General features: G+C 51.0%; 1 protein-coding gene across 2 annotated transcripts in view; it reads left to right on the top strand.

The window, feature by feature from the left end:
• Positions 1-2639: 2639 nt before the first annotated feature.
• ABCG1 (ATP binding cassette subfamily G member 1) overlaps positions 2640-19221 on the top strand; it is an 80615-nt gene continuing 64033 nt past the window's right edge. For both annotated transcript variants that reach the window (XM_004696913.4, XM_004696914.2), the window contains exons 1-2: positions 2640-2735; positions 10233-10476. In XM_004696913.4, coding sequence (XP_004696970.1) covers positions 2694-2735; positions 10233-10476 — 286 coding nt within the window. In that variant the 5' untranslated portion in view covers positions 2640-2693. The remainder of the gene's footprint in view (positions 2736-10232; positions 10477-19221) is intronic.

The raw sequence follows: 19221 nt of genomic DNA on the forward strand, positions 1-19221 counted from the left end.
AACTAGACTACACTTGAGGTCAGGGCTTCTTGGTTGGCTAACTACCCTTGCATTCCCAACGCTGAGAAGACCTTCCACCACCGAATAGTCCATTTCTCGGCATCTGCCGAGTGAGTGGCTAAAATTAAAAAAAAAAATCATTTTACTGGGGGCTCGTACATCTATCCATCCATTGCATCAAGCACATTTGTACATTTGTTGCCCTTATCATTCTTAAAACATTTGCTTTTTACTTGAGCCCTTGGTATCAGCTCATTGTTTCGCCTCCCTCCCCGGCCCCTCCCTCATGAACCCTTAATAATTTATAAATTATTATTATTTGTCATGTCTTACACTGTCTGACATCTCCCTTCACCGACTTTTCTGTTGTATGCTCCCCAGGGAGGGAGTTATATGTAGATCCTTGTCATCAGTTCCACCTTTCTATCCCACCTTCCCCTGCCCCTCCTGGTACCACTACTCCCATTCTTGGTCCTGAGGGGTTTATTGTCCTGGATCCTTGTGAGTGGCTAAAATCTTAGGTCGACTGAAATGAGGTACTGGATGGTATCGATCAGGAATTGAGCAAAAGAAAGTTGGCCAAGTGGAGTTCACTGAGGCTAGTTCATAACTGGCCACCATGCCATTATAGAGGACTTCAGGTCAAATTGTTAAACACCGAGCCGACAAGATGTGGAGATGATATTCACAAAATAAATATTCATTAGAATTCTTAACTGGTGGAGCAAGCTGGAAAGCCATAAGGTGTATTCCCAAAGGTTTCTCTTAGGGATTCAGAAACCGTTTTGGGGGGGCCCTCCAGGGATGGAGGCAATCCAAGGTCTTAAGGCAGCCTCACCTGCTGGCAACTGGCTCATTCCTGAAACTCATCTGGTCATGGTATAGCCATACTTCAAGTCCATCTGCATGCATGATTTACTTGTGTCCACCCTCACCTGGTACCATTGGCTGAATCCTCCTACCTGACCCCAAATCCTCAGGATGCTCCCTCTCCATCACTTTCCAGCTCATGCAATCCTCAGACCCTCCACATCTACCACACCAGAAAGAAATAGGTCAATCTTTAAATGCAAGTCAGTCAAGTAAAACTACCTCATTACTCAGTCAGAGTAGAACTGCTCCTAGGGGTTTCTGAGATTGTAACTCTTCACTGGCGTACAAAGCCTCTTCTTTCTCCTGTGGAGTGGCTGGTGGTTTTGAACTGCTGACCTTGGACTTTGCGGTCCAATGTGTAATCACTATGCCAATAGATAGACACCCCAAGTGAGACTGTTCAGAAAGTACAGGGAGAGCTTCAACTTAATATAAGTTAAAACTCCAAATGAGCTTAAGCTTAACCCAAGTTTGAACTTAACATGAAATCACACCTTATTTTCTTCTTTGAGTTGAGAGGAAGAATATGACTTTGGCCTTCAGGTGTGTGAAGGTGAAGTGTGCTTGCCCAGTATAAAACAGCCTAGTAGGCGGAAGAGCAGGAGAGGGGCTGCCTTCATCAGAGATGTGGTGGCAACACTGGCCAAGGGTGGTGATGGTTGGAAGGAACACATTCATGGCTGTAGTTCCAAACCTCTGAACACCAGCTGCCCAGTCTGAGATTGGGAGTCCAGAATGCCTATCATTATGGTTACCAAGAAAGAGCCCATCTTAGGTATAATATGGGCTTTAGCAGATGTCAGGCCATCTGCTATTCCAGCCCAGGGCCATAATAGAGGGTCCTTGAGTTTCCCTCCTAAATGCAGGTACCATGAACACAGGTATGCGCTGGGTAATGGAAGCACTGCAGTCTGCCCCAAATGGGCCTTTTCTTTGTTGGCAGGTGGGATGGACGGCAGGGGCGTGGCCACCTTTACCTTTCAGCACTTACCACGTGCACGTGGGTGGACACAGAACGCTGTACTACAAAAAGTCCCTTAGCGACCTGCCAACACCCTGCTTCAGCTGCCAATCTCCAAGTCAGCAGTTCGAAACCACCACCTGCTCAGAGGAAAAGATAAGGCTTGCTGCTTCTGGAAGGATCAACAGCCTCTGACATCCCGTTTTACTCTGACCTATAGGGTCGCTGTGAGTCGGAATCCCTCGTTCCTCGGCAGTGAGTTCTCCATTCTCTAAGACTTCAGTTCTCACAGCAATGTCTCAAACTGCCAACTGGCAGAAAGATGTCCAGCAACTACACGAGAAAGAAAGATTTAAAAAAACGTCCTTCACCCTTTCTGCTCTTCACCACCACCCCCATCCCGCCAGGATTCCTCCCTGACCTTATCAGCATAGCCCCTGCCCTTGAGGCTCATTGCTAATGCAGGTACAAAGAGCACAGCAATAGGCTGGTGCTGAAGGTGGTGGTCCTGAGCCTTGGGGTCCTCGCGATTGTCCAGGTTTCCAGTGGACTTGTCCTGGGAGCTCCCGAAAGTTTCCAAATTGTGGGTTTTAGGGCGATGAGCCGCTGGGAGGAGGCAGAGCCTCAGACGGTTCCGGGAAGCGGCCTGTCGCGGCGCAGGACAACAAGAGCACGCGCACCTGCCCGCGGCCCCGCCCCCTCAGCGCCGGCCAATCGCAGGCGCGGGGCGGAGCTGGAGCCCGAGCCCGAGTGGATGCGGGCAAGGCAGCCCAGCCCGGAGCGAGCGCATCCTCGTCCCCGCCGCCTCGTCCTCGCCGCCCGCAGCCCCGTCCCCGCCGCCGCCGCCCCCCACCGGGGCATGGCCTGTCTGATGGCCGCTTTCTCTGTCGGCACCGCCATGGTGAGTGCGCGCATCCTTCACCTGAGGGCTTTCTTGTCCGAGGAAAGCAAAGACCCTCCTCGCCCCGACCCATTAGGCGCTCGCTCCACCGCTCCCGGGCGCTGACCTAGGTGTTGCCGGAGAGGCCCGACTCGGTGTCTCCTGCCCTGGCAACCTGGCCTGCAGGATGCTACTGGACCGGCCGCGGACGCGAGGGGGGTGAGGTAGCCAAACAGCCCCACGAGTGGACAGATGGCCTTGACCTCGTCCCTGTCCAGGAGAGGGGCATGCGGCCTGGGGACCGTGGAGCGTGCGGGGAGTGGCTGCAACCTGGGCCAGAGGGACGGGGAGATTCGGCGGGCGCGACCAGGCTTTGGGGAACAGGGGCTCCTTCGCGCCACCCCCCGGAGCGCCGGGTTTGGAACAAAAGAGAGAACTGGAAGCTGCGCGCCCTCTGCGCTTTGGGGGGGCAGAGGCAGCTTCTCCCGGACCTAATGGGGGCAGGACTGTGAGTGCCTGGGGAGGCAGGCGGAGGGCGAGGGGGATGCCTGCTGGCCGCCCTTCTGCACCGCCACGGAGAGACAGGGAGGGAACCGAGGCGCACACCTCAGTTCTGAGGGGAAGACGGGGTGCCGGTGATTTCATGGCTAGACACAATGACAACAAACGCTTTTCCAAGCTATGGCCAGAGACGCCTTTTGCGCGTTTGTGCACACCTCGGTAAACTTACATTAGGAAAATAGAAAACAAAGCGAATGATGTTTACTGCCAACCTCGCACTTACCGCACCCCACCGAGGGCCTCTTATTTCTATGCCTAACACATCACCGTTGCAGTTAGTTACTTGCGGACGAGATTTAGATTATACTCAGAAGTGTTTGGTATTATCTATCCACCCGTCTTCTAGCTCTTCGTACTTACTATCGTGCTTGTTGCTGCCCCACGGGGTGTAAGCCCACAGTGTATCGCACGCAGGGCTTTCACCGCGCCACCCCCACCCCTTTATTTCATTTTTAGCATCCTGTATTTGAAGTCAGCTGTGCTCAGCAGGATTTGACCGACAGTTACCTCTTGCCTTGAGCTCGGAGAGGAAAAAAAAGTAGCCTGGTTTCTGCGCATGCGTCACTCTGACAACTGCATCCTATGATTCCAAACAGGTTACTGTAGACCATACCGAACCTCGCCAGCTCATTATATAATGATTTTGTGTAAACCGATAGAATGGGGCCAGCAGAAAGCTTAAGTCAGTTGGTAGAGAAGGGGGAGTCCAGGGGAGCTCGCCAGCCGCATCCATCCCCAGATGTACTCTATTGCTTGATTTACGCAGATAAGCCCGTTGCCGGCCAGTCTGTGCCTTCTCATAGGCACTCGGTAAGACGGAGTAGCGTTGCCTCCATAGGGTTTCTAAGGAGATCTTTATGGAAGTAGACTGCCGCATTTAAGAAGGGGGGATGCAAAAAACTGAAAAGACCCAATTTTCTCCCGCTTACATTAGCTTCCGTCTGGTTGTATGTTTGGATAACGTTGCCTGAGACATTTTCCTTTTTGCGCTTGTTCATCTCTTTGGAATTCCTCAATGATGTGGATAATGGAAAAGTAACGAGATTGTTGGTGCTCTTTGAAGGCAGGGAAAGTTTCAGATCTTTTAGTCCCCCCCAGTCACTGACTCTTAAAGCCCTTTAAAGGGATGCTAAGGAGGTTCCTTCCTACACAGGGAAAAACAATGGAATCCCGGTGTTTTCAAATGTAGATCGCCCTTGTAGGACAAGCTATGCTCAGTTTTTGCAGCAGCCCTGAACCTAAGGGTTTGGCTTTGTCTGGAGACGCTTAGGACTGGGCTCATATTTTCATTTCAGGGAACGAGCTTTTGTTTGAAAATCATAAACCTCTCTGGTAAACTTGTACTTTTTTAAATTAAAAAAAGTCTCTACAAATTGTAAACAAACTGCTTTTGCAAGATATGCAGGATCCTGAACTTGGGTTTTAGCCTTGGGTCCCCCCTTTCCCCCCATTCAGGACCAGCCATGAGGTGTGGTGTGTGTCTGGAGCAGACTGGGAGAAGGAGAGAGGTATCTAGAGGAGGCAGTGGAGTCCCAAGGGAGCTGTGGCCCCAGAGGGCTGGGCACAGGCTGCCCAACAAGGTGTTGTTGAGTGGCCTAAAGAGGGTTCTTAAATCTAAACAACCAAGCGCACTGCAGTGGAGCCGGTCCCGACTCATAGTGACCCTAAAGGGCAGAGTAGAACTGCCCTGTGGACTTCGGAGGCTGTGAATCTTGACTGGAGCAGACAGCCTCGTTTTTCTCTGGAGTCACTGGTGGTCTAACCTGCTGACCTTGGGGGCTAGTTGATGCTGTGCTGATTTCCCTGTGGGCCTTTATCTTGGGGATACCGGATCCGACGCTATGGACCCAGGACTGCATGACCCCCAGCAGCAAAGCCCACTAAGTGGACACCAAAGCTGACAACGATGAACCAGAAAGAGGCGAGAGAGAACTATGCCACTGACTGATTTCCTTTTTCCTCTTTTCCCCAGGATGCAGAGGGGGGAGCTTATGTCTCCACTTCTGCTTCCTGGGACATCATAGAGCAAAAGCATCGTACAATGACTCACCGACCAGTGAGAGACACCCGCTGCCCACTGCCATTCAAAGGGAAATCCTGGGTCACTCTGCTCAGTGCCCATGCAAACATTCTCCTGATCAGCAGCCAGGGAAACCCCAACGAGGCCCCTTTGCATTCAACATCCGAATGGACTTACTATTATTTACAGCGCGCTGTTGCCACCCAGTTGCCCCCCAAACTGGTTGGGGAGGGGGAAGGTCCAAGACAACGTGAAAGGAAACTCAGAAAGGGACCAAAATAAGGGGAAAGGTACTGGCTTTATTTTTAATGAGCTTGCTAGGAGAAGGCAAAGCTCGCTGTCACCCACATTGTTGCCAGCTCCCATCTGCCGGTGTTCTTCCAAAGAGGGGGTCCATTTCAGAGGGAGGGGCCTCTGCCTCACATCATCCCAGCTCTCAGGGGTTCATTCATTGGACAAACCTGTCTGGCACCCATAGGTGAGATGGGCAGTGGTTCCCCTCATGTGAGGGAACAGCGTATGCAAAGGTGGGTACTCGTGTACAGCCCTTTGGGGCTGTTTTATTTGAAGGCGGAGATGTAGGATTTCCTGTTGGCTGTGGAGTTCCTTATACGTCATGCCGTACGAGCTGACCCAGGGTCACTTAGAGTTTGTCTATGGAAAGCCAAGCAACGTGCAGTGCAGACCACAGGCCAGGTGAGAAGCTCTCTGCTGTTCAGGAGGAGGGGTGGAGGAAGTTGGAAGCCTTATAGAGCTGCACCCCAGGGAGCTAGGGAACATGACTACTGACAGACTACTGGCTCACAGCACAGCAGTTTCTCCAGCCTTTTGACGCCTCCTCTGAAACGGAGGTGGAAATATCCACCTTCTGGAGCGGAGGGGCAGAACTGGAGGCGTAATTTATACCATGTGGAGTTTAATGGGCACATTGTAATTGCTGAATCAATAGTAGCTGTTGTTTATCATCATTGATCTACTATGCACGAGGTGCTATTAGTTAATACTTTAAATGGTAGTACTTGACTGTGGGTTCTCTCTCACTCTCCCACTTCCAGATCCGTGTAGTCACCCGGTTTTGACCTACTGGCCCATCACTTGTCTCCATCCCTGTTCCACCATCACCCCTCGATGGAAGCAGCCTTCGGTCCGCCCCACCCCCTGTGCTCCCCTTGCCCTTGGTCTCCATGGAGACAGAGGTACTATTCTCAACTGCAGGTCTGGTTCTTTGACTAGTGGCCTGCTAACTGCAAAGTCAGCCGTCCGAACCCACCAGCTGTTCCAAGGGAGAAAAATGAGGCTTTCTTTAAAGCCTGTAAAGATGTACAGTTTTGAAATTCTCGGGGCTGTTTCCTATAGGGTCGCTATGAGTCAGTATTGATTTAATGGCAGTGAGTTATTATTTATAGTAGCATCCCAGAGAGCTCTAGATAAAGCCCAAACCCATGAACAAGCCCCCTCTTCTCCCACACTCCTTCCTCATCACCTTAAATCTAAATCAATGCTCCAGCTCTTGAGATTGCTTTAGAATTCTAAAAGTCCTTTCTCAGTAGCTTCTGAGCCTTTGCACATGCTGTACCCTCCCATGTAAGGAACTTCCATCCACCTCACTTTGTGACTCTCAGCTCAGAAGAAGACTTTGCCCCGCAGTTCCCTAGCCCAGGGTCTGCCCTGCCCTTAGCTGCCCTTCTGGGTCCCTGCCTCCTCTTACCAGCACCCTGGAAGCTCCAGATTATAATCACCTGTTACTTACGTGGGACGCTTGAACCTGCTCAGGCCAGAGCCCGGGTCTGTCCCTTGGACCACTGAGCGTCAGGACTAAGTTTGTGGTGAATTGGTTGACTGGCATGAGTGAGTAGATAGCGGCGACTTAGAATCTAGTGGGGAAAGTCAGACCCTCATCAGAATATATGTCAGACTGGTAGGTGAATGGAGTGATGTTATCATCCTCGTATAATTGGGAGTTTCTTCAGTACAGAGAGAAGTGACCATACGGAGGGAGGTGCCTGGTGTGAGGGGGGAGGATGGATACCGTGGCAGCTGCAATGCTGGGGTTGGAGGTTGAGGGGGACCTGGGGGCAGCTGCAATGCTGGGGTTGGAGGTTGAGGGGGGCCTGGGACTAGAGAGGAGCTTGCTGGATCAGCATGCCCCCATCTCCTATCTCCACAGCTGAACACACAGCTGCTGGTGAGCTCCGGAGTTAGGGCCCTGGTCGACCAGCAGAACGTGGGTTTGCAACCAGCACCTTTTATCTTTCTGTTTGTGTAGCCTGGCGCTAACAATGTTGTTTCCCTGCTCCCACCTGCCTGTCCTTACTCTCCAAAGCCTGGATTTGGCACTTACGAGTTGAACTACTAATTGCAAGGTCAGCAGTTCCAAACCACCAACCACCCTGCAGGAGAGAGATGAGGCTTTCTGCTCCTGTAAAGACTGCTAGGCTTGGAAACCCACAGGGGCAGTTCTGCTCTGCCCTGCCAGGTCACGATGAGCCAGAATGGATTCAACAGCAGGACGTTTTTTGGAGGATCCCTTTAGTGACAAAGAGGGCTACAGACCTGTGACCGTAGCTTGTGATAGGGTGAATAGATGAAGGGGTGGCTTTTGTTGCCCTGTCTGGGGATGCCAAAGCTGGCGCCCCACCTTCTGGCCTGTTACTAGAGCCAAAGGCATGCTGAGCAAGGGCAGTCTTTCTATTGGTCCTCTAGGATGCCCCAGCACCAAAGGCCATCGCTCTCTTTCCAGCCCTGAGCCGCATGACCACCGCAAGGCTACACGGAGCCCTGTTGTTAAACAAATACCAAATTCTGCTAACTTGGAATTTATGAGCCCACTTATGTTTGGGTCTGAAGCATTTCACATTCTTAGTGCCAGCAGCCAGCCAAGCCTGATTTTGTCAGCGTTGTACTCTGCACCTTTATTTTTATCCACAGAATGTTATGGTCCATGAGCTCAGTTTCACTTGGTTCAGGTTTTCGGAAGTGGGAGAGGCCTACGAGGGATGGAAGTGTGTGTGCCCGTGTATATGTGCGCGCGTGGGTTTTCCGTGCGTCTGCATGTGCGTGTGCATTCCCATGCCTTTTTCCTAAAAGGACACAGCACATTATCAGCCCTCACAAGAATCATCAACCTCTACGTGTCCACCTGTGCTTTGAGTATTTGAGCCCTCCAAGTCTAGAGATGGGTTTGGGAGCCCTCATTCAGCGATGCGGTTGTGTGCCCATGAGAAGGCATTCTCTAGGGGGACGCTGTTTTCGAACCCTCAAGTTGCTGGGGTCTGTGGGTTTGTCTTGTGGATCATTCATGCTTTGGATTTGTTTTGGCTTTGGATGAGGCACAGTAAGGCTGAAGCTAGCGACTCTGAGGAGAGTCCACAAACCCGTGGGAAAGCCCGGGACCTCGCAGTTCCTCTTTTGGACAAACAACCACATGGCAGGGTCTCTCCGTCCCCACGCTACCCACAGTCATCAGACTGACTCTGAGTCCCTGGAACCCTGTAAAGATCCAGCAAAACTCTTCCTTAGCGTTTACGGACCGTAACTCTCTCTTCGAGCAGACGCCACATCTTTCTCCCTTGGGGTGGCTGGTGGGTTTGAACTGCCAACCTTGTGGGTAGCAGCCCAGTGCTTAGCCCACAGCAGCACCAGGGTTCAGTGCCCACAGCCATCGGAACAGCCTGAGTTATCCACGATGGCTGTGCATGGGCTCTCTGCTGAAACCTCGCCCAGGACGGCAGAGTGTGGCAGGAGGCCCTGCTTTCCAAACGAAAGCACTGCTTTTGGTTAAGGAGGCAGCTAGGAAAAAACGCCACGTCATCTTTGCCCACCCCCAGGTTCTTCAGTGCTTTGGAGCTACTTGGGGCATATTGATTGCTTCAAAGTGCCAAGCCATTAGAGGAGGATATCCCTTTCTTTGCATGAAAACGCTTGGTTCTCGGCACATCTGTTAGAGTTGAGTTGACTCTCACTGGATGCTTTAAAAGCCAGCGAGCTACACAACAGCAGGTACGCGCAGGAACATCTCACGTTTTCTGATGACTCTGGGCCCACCTCTGCCCTTTTATTTGATTGTGGGACTTGGGACAAGTTCCTTACACTGTGTGTGCCCCCAATGTCCTTGTCCATATGGCAAAGCGAAAACAACAACAAAACCAACACCTCCGGCAGCATCTCAGTTCTGTTGTTACCAAGCGTGGCGTTATAAGGGATTTGGAAAATTTTAAAACGCAATGAGGAACCCTCACAAAACCCACGAGCACAATGGTGTTATTTCTCTTGAGAATTTTGATGAGATCATGGAGGGAAGCATTTAAATAGCCCTTTTTAAATAGGATTTTTTTTTTCAGTGATACATCTTTTTTTTTGGCACTACTCTCTTGCCGCCACACTGAGTAGTTTGTGAGGCTGCTGCCACCAGTTGCTGTTGGGTGAACTTGGACGCTGGGCAACGTGTGCGTGTAGAACCATGTAGAACCGTGCTCCAAGGGGTTAGTTTCCGAGGACTTGATTTTTGGAAGTCGATCTCCGGGCCTTTCTTAGGCCCCTCTGTGTGCATTTGAACCTCCAAGCCTTCGAGTGGTAGTACAATGCTGATCTATTTCAGCCACTCGGGGCTGTGAGTCATTATGTTTAATGGTGTTTTTGCCTACTTCGAGGCAAAGAATTCCCTTGCTACGGTTATGTGATTAGATGTGATGCTTCCCCAGTCAGATTTGTGGATCAGCATCACATTCTTTACCTGAAGCCTATTTTAAACAGGAGAGAAAAAGATGGGTAGAGAGGACAGAGTCTTCCCAGCAAGCACCGTTCGGCCTGTGCCAAAGGCCCCCTGAGGCGCAGTGATAGGAGTGCGGCCGTGAATAGTCCGTGACCCTGGGTCCGGGTGCTCCTCCCAGGATGCAGCTGCTCACCGACCTTGTGCTCTGTGCTCCCCATTTGTCTAGAACGCCAGCAGTTATTCTGCAGCGATGACGGAGCCCAAGTCCGTGTGCGTCTCCGTGGATGAGGTGGTCTCGGGCAGCATGGATGCCGCCGAGACGGAGCTGCTGAACGGACACCTGAAAAAAGTGGACAACAACCTCACAGAGGCCCAGCGCTTCTCCTCCTTGCCCCGGCGGGCGGCGGTGAATATTGAATTCAAGGACCTCTCCTACTCTGTGCCGGAGGGACCCTGGTGGCGGAAGAAAGGTAGGCACTTGGGGCTCGCATGATGCTTTGTTCCTTTGGGGGCCTGCGAAGGAAGCGATGGTTGTTGGGAGAAAATCTTGGGGCTGGAAAGGTGATCGGTCCAGATTCCCACTCGGTTGTCACTACTGACGGTATTTATCTCATTGACTCCATTTTCCTCAGCTGTAAAATGAAGAGGTTGGATTAGAAGGATCCCAAGGTGGTGCCCAAATTCTGTGATGATTCATACAAACGACCCCTAGTTGGGAAGGTTGACCAGAGTCAACCTGCATGCTCTGTGGTGTGTGTGCATGCCCAGTGGGCTGTCTTTCGAGCTCAGGCTGCTCTGGGCAGACACCCCCGGAGTTCCGCCACAGGTTCGAGGGGACGGGCCACGAACCGTTATTATGAGTTCCCTGAGCAGCTCGGCTGCCTCCCGTCCCATATCTGGAGCCCCGCGATGTGTAGCATGAACGTGCTCTTGGGTTGATGGCTTCATTTTGAGCCTGACCTAATTCCTCCCGTGGGACTCGTTCCTCATCTCCCTCTGCTCCGTGTAACCGTCACTTGTCCAGGAATCTTCCCGAGGGGGCGGGGGCGCTGATTGGAAGAAGAGAGGATATGAGACATGGACCTAAACTCTTGTTTCCAAATCATCCTTCCAACCATCTGTGAGGAATTTTGAACAAAGACTCCGTGGTGGCCCGGGGAACCACTAGAAAACATGTGAGGACTCTCAAATCTAGATTCAATCCTACTTTCATTTTGAAGAAGAAAGGTCAACGGGGATTCCCTCTATTTACTTTAATTTTTATTTTCTTTGTTTCCCCTGTTACCTTCAGTTTGCCTTCTGACTCTTTTGGCCCATTGGTACAGGCCCTCTGGATGACATTACCTAGATGGCGCCTTTGGTGTCTGCCAGCCCGAGTGGGTTGAGGATGGTTTTAAGTCTATGCAACCAGGAACAGATGCCGTCCTTTCAGAACGGTCAATGGTTATATAGCTTTGTTATCTGATACTGACATTTCCCGAGAACATCAGCCAGTTTTGTTAAGAGAGAGACATTCTTGGGCAGGCTCAGGGCTGGGTCCATTTGTTAGAGCCTGTTGAAATGTCAACATTGGGGGATCGCCTTTTCCTTCTCAACCGGCAGAAACATTTTACAGAAAAAGGAGCTGATCACAGTGAGGTTGCTATGGTTGGCTCCGTGTGTCCGTCATCTCCTCGCCTAGGCAAAGCTGTGAACCACATGGGGTGTGTCCTGTCTGTCTGTCAGGTGTGACCCTGACAGCATAGTTGTGAGGGTTGGCAATGTTTGCCGGCGGCGTGGGGGTGGGGTGTGTCTACTGTCAATAGAAGGCAGTTTGTAATGCGGAAACACACACGTTTGAACAGCAGAGAAGCATCTGGGCCTGAAATCCAACACACTACCCCTGGCATACAGCAGGTGTTCAGTCGTGCCCTCCAAGGAAGAAGAAAACTCATTCCAAACCAGATAGATGGCCTGTCAACCCTCTAGTCTCTAAATGTTCAGACTGGGCATAGGGATGGTCAAAGTTAACCAGAGGCTGAAGGCCTCTCAATAAGAGAAGGCAGGGCCTGAACTGTTTGTCCCAGGTGGCCGCGGCTGAACATTTGCCCGATAGTAACCTGCGTGGGGGCCTAGGAGTGGGAAGAATAGGAAATGAGCAGGAGGGAACTGCCCATGAGTCAGAGATGGCTACAGCCGGAGGGGCTGACAGACATGATCGATTGGTGTGTCCGCTTGCTCATTTCTCAACCAGGCAGGCATGGCTGTGTGCCTACCGTCCTCCCTAGCTCCCGGTCTCTATAGCAGCAGCTGCCTTCACATCTTTGGCCTCATCTTTGGCCCCTCTACTCCATCTCCTTGTTCCTGGTACCTGCGATTCAGAATTTAGGTGGCTTCTTGCTCCAGTATGATTGAAGGCAGGAAAATACGTGTCTACCTTCTCACGGGATAGAAAGGGAACTGAGGCAAAAGGTTTAGGGGCTTGTTGTCCAGGTTCCTGACTTAGGGAAAAGCAGGTTAGAGACCAGAGCAGTGCATTCTACAGCTGTGAAGTCCCACAGGGTAGTCCTGCCTTAAGGGGGGCTTAAGGGGTCCCAGTGTCATTGAGCCCACAAGGCCAGTAGGGATGCTGGCCTCTCCCTGTAGGATTCGTTGCCCATAGATCTTGCTGTTGTGGCCACATTTCCAGGGAGACCTAGACTCTCCTTGAGGGAAATGAGCTGCAGCCACTTCTCATAGCTCACTGCTCTCTCATGACCAGCATCTCTTGGGTGCTACCTCCGGTCAATTCAACATGGGTAACAGAGTTTCCCAACTAATCGCCACCCCTATAAAGCATGCGTTCGATGTGGACTCTGTCATTGGACTGCCCAACTGTCATTCCTCTGTGGCCCGGGTCCAACATGCAAATTCCACTTATGCCCTTCCCACATGGTGGACTAGTCTCTGTCTGATTCTGGAAACCTGTCTCCTTTGCCCTTGGCATGGGTGCTTCCCTCCCCCATTTTTGTTCTTCTGATAGTCGCTGATGATCTCTGTCCCCAGTCAGGATTAGACTAAACTGAGAAGCGGACTCGAAGTTACTCCCTGCCCTATAAGCCCTTTCTCATTTTCTCTTTGGTGGGCATCATCTCCATGTGACTTCAAGTGCAGCCTTTGGGACAGATGTGGTTTCTCTTCCCCGCATCCTGTGAGGTTTGCTGTCTATTGGAAACGGATCCCTTTAAATTCCTAGAAAATCCATCTTTAAATGTCGAGTGAATGATGGGCTCACTGGAGGTAGAACATAGTGCATTATTGAGGGCCATTCTTACACTCTCCAACCATAATAGCTGAATGGGTTTTGCGAGCACCTGATCACACCCCTGCCCTGGAGAGGTAAGGAAAAAGACTGCCTGCAAGAGATGATTTGCTCAGTTCAAAGCCAGCCTTGGGACCTAGTTGTTCTGACTCCCTCTATGAGACTGCTCGCTGTACATTCCAGGAAATCCTTTCTAAGACATGCGTGCACACAGAACGTGGCGCTTGAACATACACTCGACATAGAACAGGCTATCAAAGCTGCCTTGTGACTGGAATAGCATTATAAACGCCCTCATGAGTATTTTAAAGAAGGAAGACAAGATGGAGGGGAAACAACAGAGAAGTTCTCAATCTTTAGGAGAAAGGTGACAAGTGAATATACAGCAGTATTTTTAAACAGACGATGTCCAAGACAGATTCCCTACATCCACCTTTGAGTTCCTCCGATGACTACCCACATTGAAAATGGTGTTTGACGGAACACCTTGTATTTTCAATTGCAGTTACATTTGCACCATATGATTAATGATGTCTTTGGAGGAACAACGAGATCATATAATAGATTCCTAGTAGAGAACATAATTCTGAACGGAACCATTCTCAAGAGAGGAAAGTGCCCCCCAAGGAGAATTTCACACTGCTTCTGCTACAGTAATTACTCTCCCTCAAGGAATGCGCTCACGCAGCACACGCTGACGGGACAAATGACTTGGAACAGGCGCGGGCTTCAGGGCTACCACATAACAAACTCTTACGTCACAGAAGCTTCTGGAAAAAGGGTTTGGTGCTCCCTCACCGTTCTTTGGAAAACAGCCTTTACGTCATGTAAGGTGGACATGGTGTCGGTGACTCTCGGGACTCCTTCCTAAGAAGAGAACCACAGCTTGAAAACAGGTCTTCGGTGGAGAGAAAGGTGATGCGGCGGGGGGGTTTGTGTTTAAGTACAGTCTTCTGGCTTTCGGCTCCTGTTCACCCAGAAGCCTCGGCTTTATTGGGATGTATTGGATCCCAACTAACAAATGGAGCACGCAGAGTAGTACTCTGTTTACTGCTTTCCCCTTCCACAGAAATTGGATCCATTTTCATGTGGACTTGTCCAAACGGAAAGCAATTATTTGGTCCATTTGGCTCATGGGACCAGTTCAGAGGATTCTATCCATGGTACCAGTGGAAAACTGTGCCAGGGGATTCAGAGACATGCCCAAAGGCATCGAAGGAGCAAAGATGGGGCTTGAATTCAGGTCTGCAGAACCTCAGGCCAAGATAAGGTATCAGCAGAGTTTACCAGGAAACTGATAAGGGCTTAGTTCCAATGTGGGCACACCAGGAGACCCGGGGGCCGGGTCATGGATGTGCCTCATCTTGCTTTACAAAATGATGAGGGATTGCCTTGAAGGCTAGCTCTGACTTATTGTGCTTGCATAAGATCTGCTTCAATGCCTATTCCCTTTTTGTCATTCGTAAGATTAAGCAAAGGCATTTCATATTCCTTTGGAGACACTGGTCCCATTCCCTGACTAGTGAATCCAGGCTGCTGTGTTACAGCTGACTGCTCTCACACGAATGGCATGATTCTTAGAAATTAAATACACCCCCCCAAGATTGCCTTCTGGAGAAGTTCAGGTTGAAAACAAAGGTAATCATATCTGGGGCTTTAGCATGTTTTCTTTACTATACTTCAGCTAAGCTCTTGTCTCACAATGGTAAACCCATGGTGGAATGTAATATCATCTACTTTGAAAGCTTAGCTTCGAGCCTCAGCCTTGCCAAAACCCAGGAAGGAGTTAACCATTGCTTGCAGGTTCCAGGCACTTGATCCTCATGAATTTGCTTCTAAGCTATGCCTTTAACACCCCTCTTAGATTAAAGTTCCCCTTTTCTTAGTTTCCATAACTATTTCACAAGGTGGTGCCTGCAGTGACAGGTTGGATAAAATGAGTGGAATGTGTCATTAATAAATCCTTTTCAGGAACTCCATTAAGGGAAGACTGGATCCCAACCAAGCCCTGGGTGACTTGATCCAGCCCTCTGGGACAGAGGCAAGAAGAGAATTCCAGTATAGGGAAGCTACGGAGAGTCCTAGAGAGCTATGGGTTTTCAGAGTGGTGGATTACTCAGGTTTGAAGGGGATTTATAGGCTCCTGTAATGAAGGTGTCCCTGAGAAATAAAAATGGTCACTGTGTTTGGCTGTTAACCAATAGGTTAGAGGTTCAAATCCACCTAAAGGCACCTCAAAAGACAGCAGTCATCTTCTGAAATATCAGTGCCTGAAAACCCTATGAAGCATCATTCTATCCTGACACACATGGGCCCCATGAGTCAGAAGTGACTTGATGGCATCAAATTAATTTTTTCCTTTTTAGAATGAATGCATCACTTTCGGGCTTCTTGGGAGTTGTCCTGCTAAGGGGGCACTCTTAGTGGTTCCCAAAGAAATTGCTTTTCATGCTCGTGCCTTGGTCTCTCTCTGAAGCTGTTGCTAATGTTTAGTGCAGTGTGGCCGCTCCAGTCTGCTTATAGGGACACATGGCTTGGGGCTAAGGGATGGACAATGGAGAGCCAAGTGGCTCTTGGTTGCCTGGTTGGAATCTGGAGAACTGAAGTGTCCCTCTCTCCACCACCCAGCCGCTACCCAGGGGCTAGTGCTTAAGTTTACCCTAGGGCAGGCAAGCAGGCAGTCTGCCTGCATGGGTCAGTGCCCTTTGATGACAAGGCCTTCCCAGCTGGTTCTGATCCCCTGAGGCCTGAGAGCTTCAGATAGAGGCTTTGCAAAAAAAATGTTGAGACTGGACAGATTCTCATGGTGGACATTTGTCTCTAAGCGAGTTAGTGTGCAGAGAGAACATCTAGTGGTTGGGGTGGGGCAGCTATGCACATTCTCTCCCTCTGAGCACACTGCTGTGGAAGACTCAGCCTCCTCATGTGTGACTGGAAGCAGAGCTCCCCGGTCCCAAAGCTGGTGCTGTCAAGCACAAGGGCCCCCACTGGCCTGGACATGGTTTCACTGGCCCTTCCCTCAGCAGCCTGACTCTTCCTTTCCTTCTTCCCTGGCAGTAGGCTCTGTACTCAGCCATGCTACTCCTGCATCATTTTCCCGGGAAGTCCTCCTGTTCCCGGCACCTTCTGGTCTCCTTAGCTCGACTCTGTAGCACTCTGCTCAGTGGGGGACAGGCACCACTAGCTTTCTGAGGCCACTGTGGGACACTCATTGTTACCCACCTGGCAGGTGCCCCCCTGCCTTCTTGTAACCTCAAATGTGCTTACTTCTGGAAAACTTCCCACTGTTGAACAAAGCGCGCCCGCTTCAAACTGGCATCAAATCCGTGAAGCCCAAGCAGTAAACGGAGGTGACACGTTGGTCAACCCGATAGCACTTCTTTTGTGTTTCCATTGGCAGAGAAAACATTTGGTAACCATATACATGCCCTTTTTGAGTTGTGTTCTAGAATCAACAGATTCCTTTATTTGAGGAACAAAACTAACCTCAGGGTTCAGATGAAACAGATGTAGAAAGACCGACTGGGCAACGTGGGAGGTTGTCAGAGGGGTGCCATTCCCTAGCAGATCTATGCCGACGACCCCCCAAAACTTGTACGGCAAACGTTGCCTTCAGACGGAGTACGTCTGATACTGAGTGCTCCCGCGCATGCGTGAGGAAGGCTCAGCGGGTGTTTTCAGAGCCTGGAGGACAGTTGCTGCCTTCACACTCCATTCTGACCCCAGTTGTTGGTGTTGCGTCTTGCTGACCCAGCTGTGTTGTTATTAGTCACCTGTGTGCTCTGTCGGCCAAATGGCATGTGGTGTCAAGACCAAGACATGCCAAAGTGACGTCAGGACTGTGATTATGTCCAACCGAGGCCTATATTTAGAATCCAAGCCTGGGAGCACCTCTCTTCTGACCACCCACCCCGGGGAGGTGTCTCCCTCTTGCCCTGTCCCTCTCCATCGGCCCTCAGCCTCCATCTGAGCACTTCCAGCAGACGAGGAACTGACACCCCCAGGCAGGCGGCCGGGGCTTGCACAATTCTGGTTCTTAGAAAATTCTACTGTGTCTGGAGCTGACATCTAAAGTTGAGAACTGTCCATTGGTTGACCCAACGCCTGATTTCTGGAACTGTGCAGAACAAGTGCAATGCCTGTCTTCAAAGGAACACATGCATTAGGGAGGGTGGGGGAACCAAACTAAGTCTGCAGCAATTACTAAACGCGTCAAACCCTAGTCCTTCCTGGAAAGGAAGACGTGGGACTTAAAAAGCCCGTGGCCCTGGGGAGACAGAGTTCTGCTGTGAAGGTGGCCATCCCAGAGGCGTCCATGAGGAGAAGGGCCTGACAAGGAGCAGGGGCCCCTGCAGAGGGTTCGTGCTCTCTGTCAACTGGTCAGGGTGGAGCTCCACTCGAGAGCAGAATGTGACTCCCCATCTTCGTTTCCTTTTATTGTCAGAACGGCGGGCTCACTAGACCAAAGTCCCCTCAACTACTCATCCTGAAAGTGAACCTTTTCACAAGACTCTTAAGGGATTTCTCTGTTGGTATTTCTCCCCCACTTCCCTTTTCTGGAAAAGTGTTTATTTTCAAATGAAAAACAACTGAGGTTTACTGAGCAAATGCTATTTGTGTCAGCGCATTGTCTCATTAAGTCCTCACAGGAACCCCATAGTGCGGCCGTGGGAGGGGCTGCTATCAGTACAACCATCTTACACAGGAAGGAAGGAGGTTTGGAGGCAGAGGTACTTGCCCAGGACCCCTTGCAGCGGGTAGGGGGCTGATCTAGGACTCAGAGGTCAATCTCAGCCTCTTAAGAAGCTCGCTTGAGTACCCATCTTGGTTGGGTTTTTCTCAGGCACATATAACATGAGCTACATGATTCACTTCCAACACAAGCTTTCTTTGACCAGGACGTGAACAACTGTACCCAGCTTAGCAGTGAGTGACAGGCCGAAAAATGCCTGCCACCTCCTGGGTTCTCAGCTTTGGCCTTGGCTGTGTCCCCAAACTCCCCCTCCCTATCTGGCTGGGAGTTGCACTGGGCACCTGGGTCTGTCCTGACTCTCCAGGAATGGAGGTATTAGACCATCTGCCCTCTACCCAGAAGTTCCAAGGGCAATCAATGCACTGGTTTGTCACCAAGGAGGGAGTTCATGCCGCCCAGGGGTCCACTCACCTGGGGTAGGTGAGCCCTGGTTGGCTGAAAGGTAGCTTTTTAGACACCAAGTACTGAGAAAACTTGGGCCTCTCTTTCGGGCTGGTGCAGGTGCTGCCTTGAGGGGTCAGGAGCCTTTTCCCATCAGGCTTAGGCGAAGGGGCACACTTGCTCTGACTTCGTTTCCTTTTGCTACGCTGTAGATCTATCTCTAAACTTGGTGGAGGTTGCCTGGAGGATTTCTGTGCATTTTTAAACTTGAAATTCTGGAGGTCTGGGAGAATTAAACTGGAAGAAAATCCAGCCCTACTGGTCCCGCTTCTGTGGACAGGTGCGGGCGGGGCTCGTGCGGAGGTGCCGCGCACGCGCAGTTCCTGTGAGCCTGCCGCCTGCCGCCTGCCGCCCGCACTTGGGTTACTATCGGTCAATGCACGCTGGTAACCTCTGTCGCTCGGCAGTGGCGGCGGCGAGGAGCAGCCCCATTGGCTGCAGGCAACTCTGTTGCTAAGCGGGAGAAGAGGAGAGGATGGCGAGCACTAGGAAGGGTGCCCCTCCTGGTGCTGTGGTGGCCGGACCCTTAGGCTAGCTGCCCTGCGCAAGGGAGATCAAGGAGGCATGCTCTGAGTGTGAGCATGTTAGCAAACCTAGGTCCAATGAACAGCCCGGACCCAGAAATTGTGAGAACTTTTCCTGTAGCATAATTTCACTCTGTAAGACCTCAACAACGTGGAGCTGATGGGGACATCTGTTATCCGTGCATACTATTCAAAGGAGCCCCGGTGGTGGACTGGG

The sequence above is a fragment of the Echinops telfairi genome, unplaced genomic scaffold (genome assembly GCF_000313985.2).
Source record: "Echinops telfairi isolate 266 unplaced genomic scaffold, ASM31398v2 ScPeMD7_7469;HRSCAF=8507_0, whole genome shotgun sequence".
In the NCBI taxonomy this organism is placed as follows: Eukaryota; Metazoa; Chordata; class Mammalia; order Afrosoricida; family Tenrecidae; genus Echinops; species Echinops telfairi.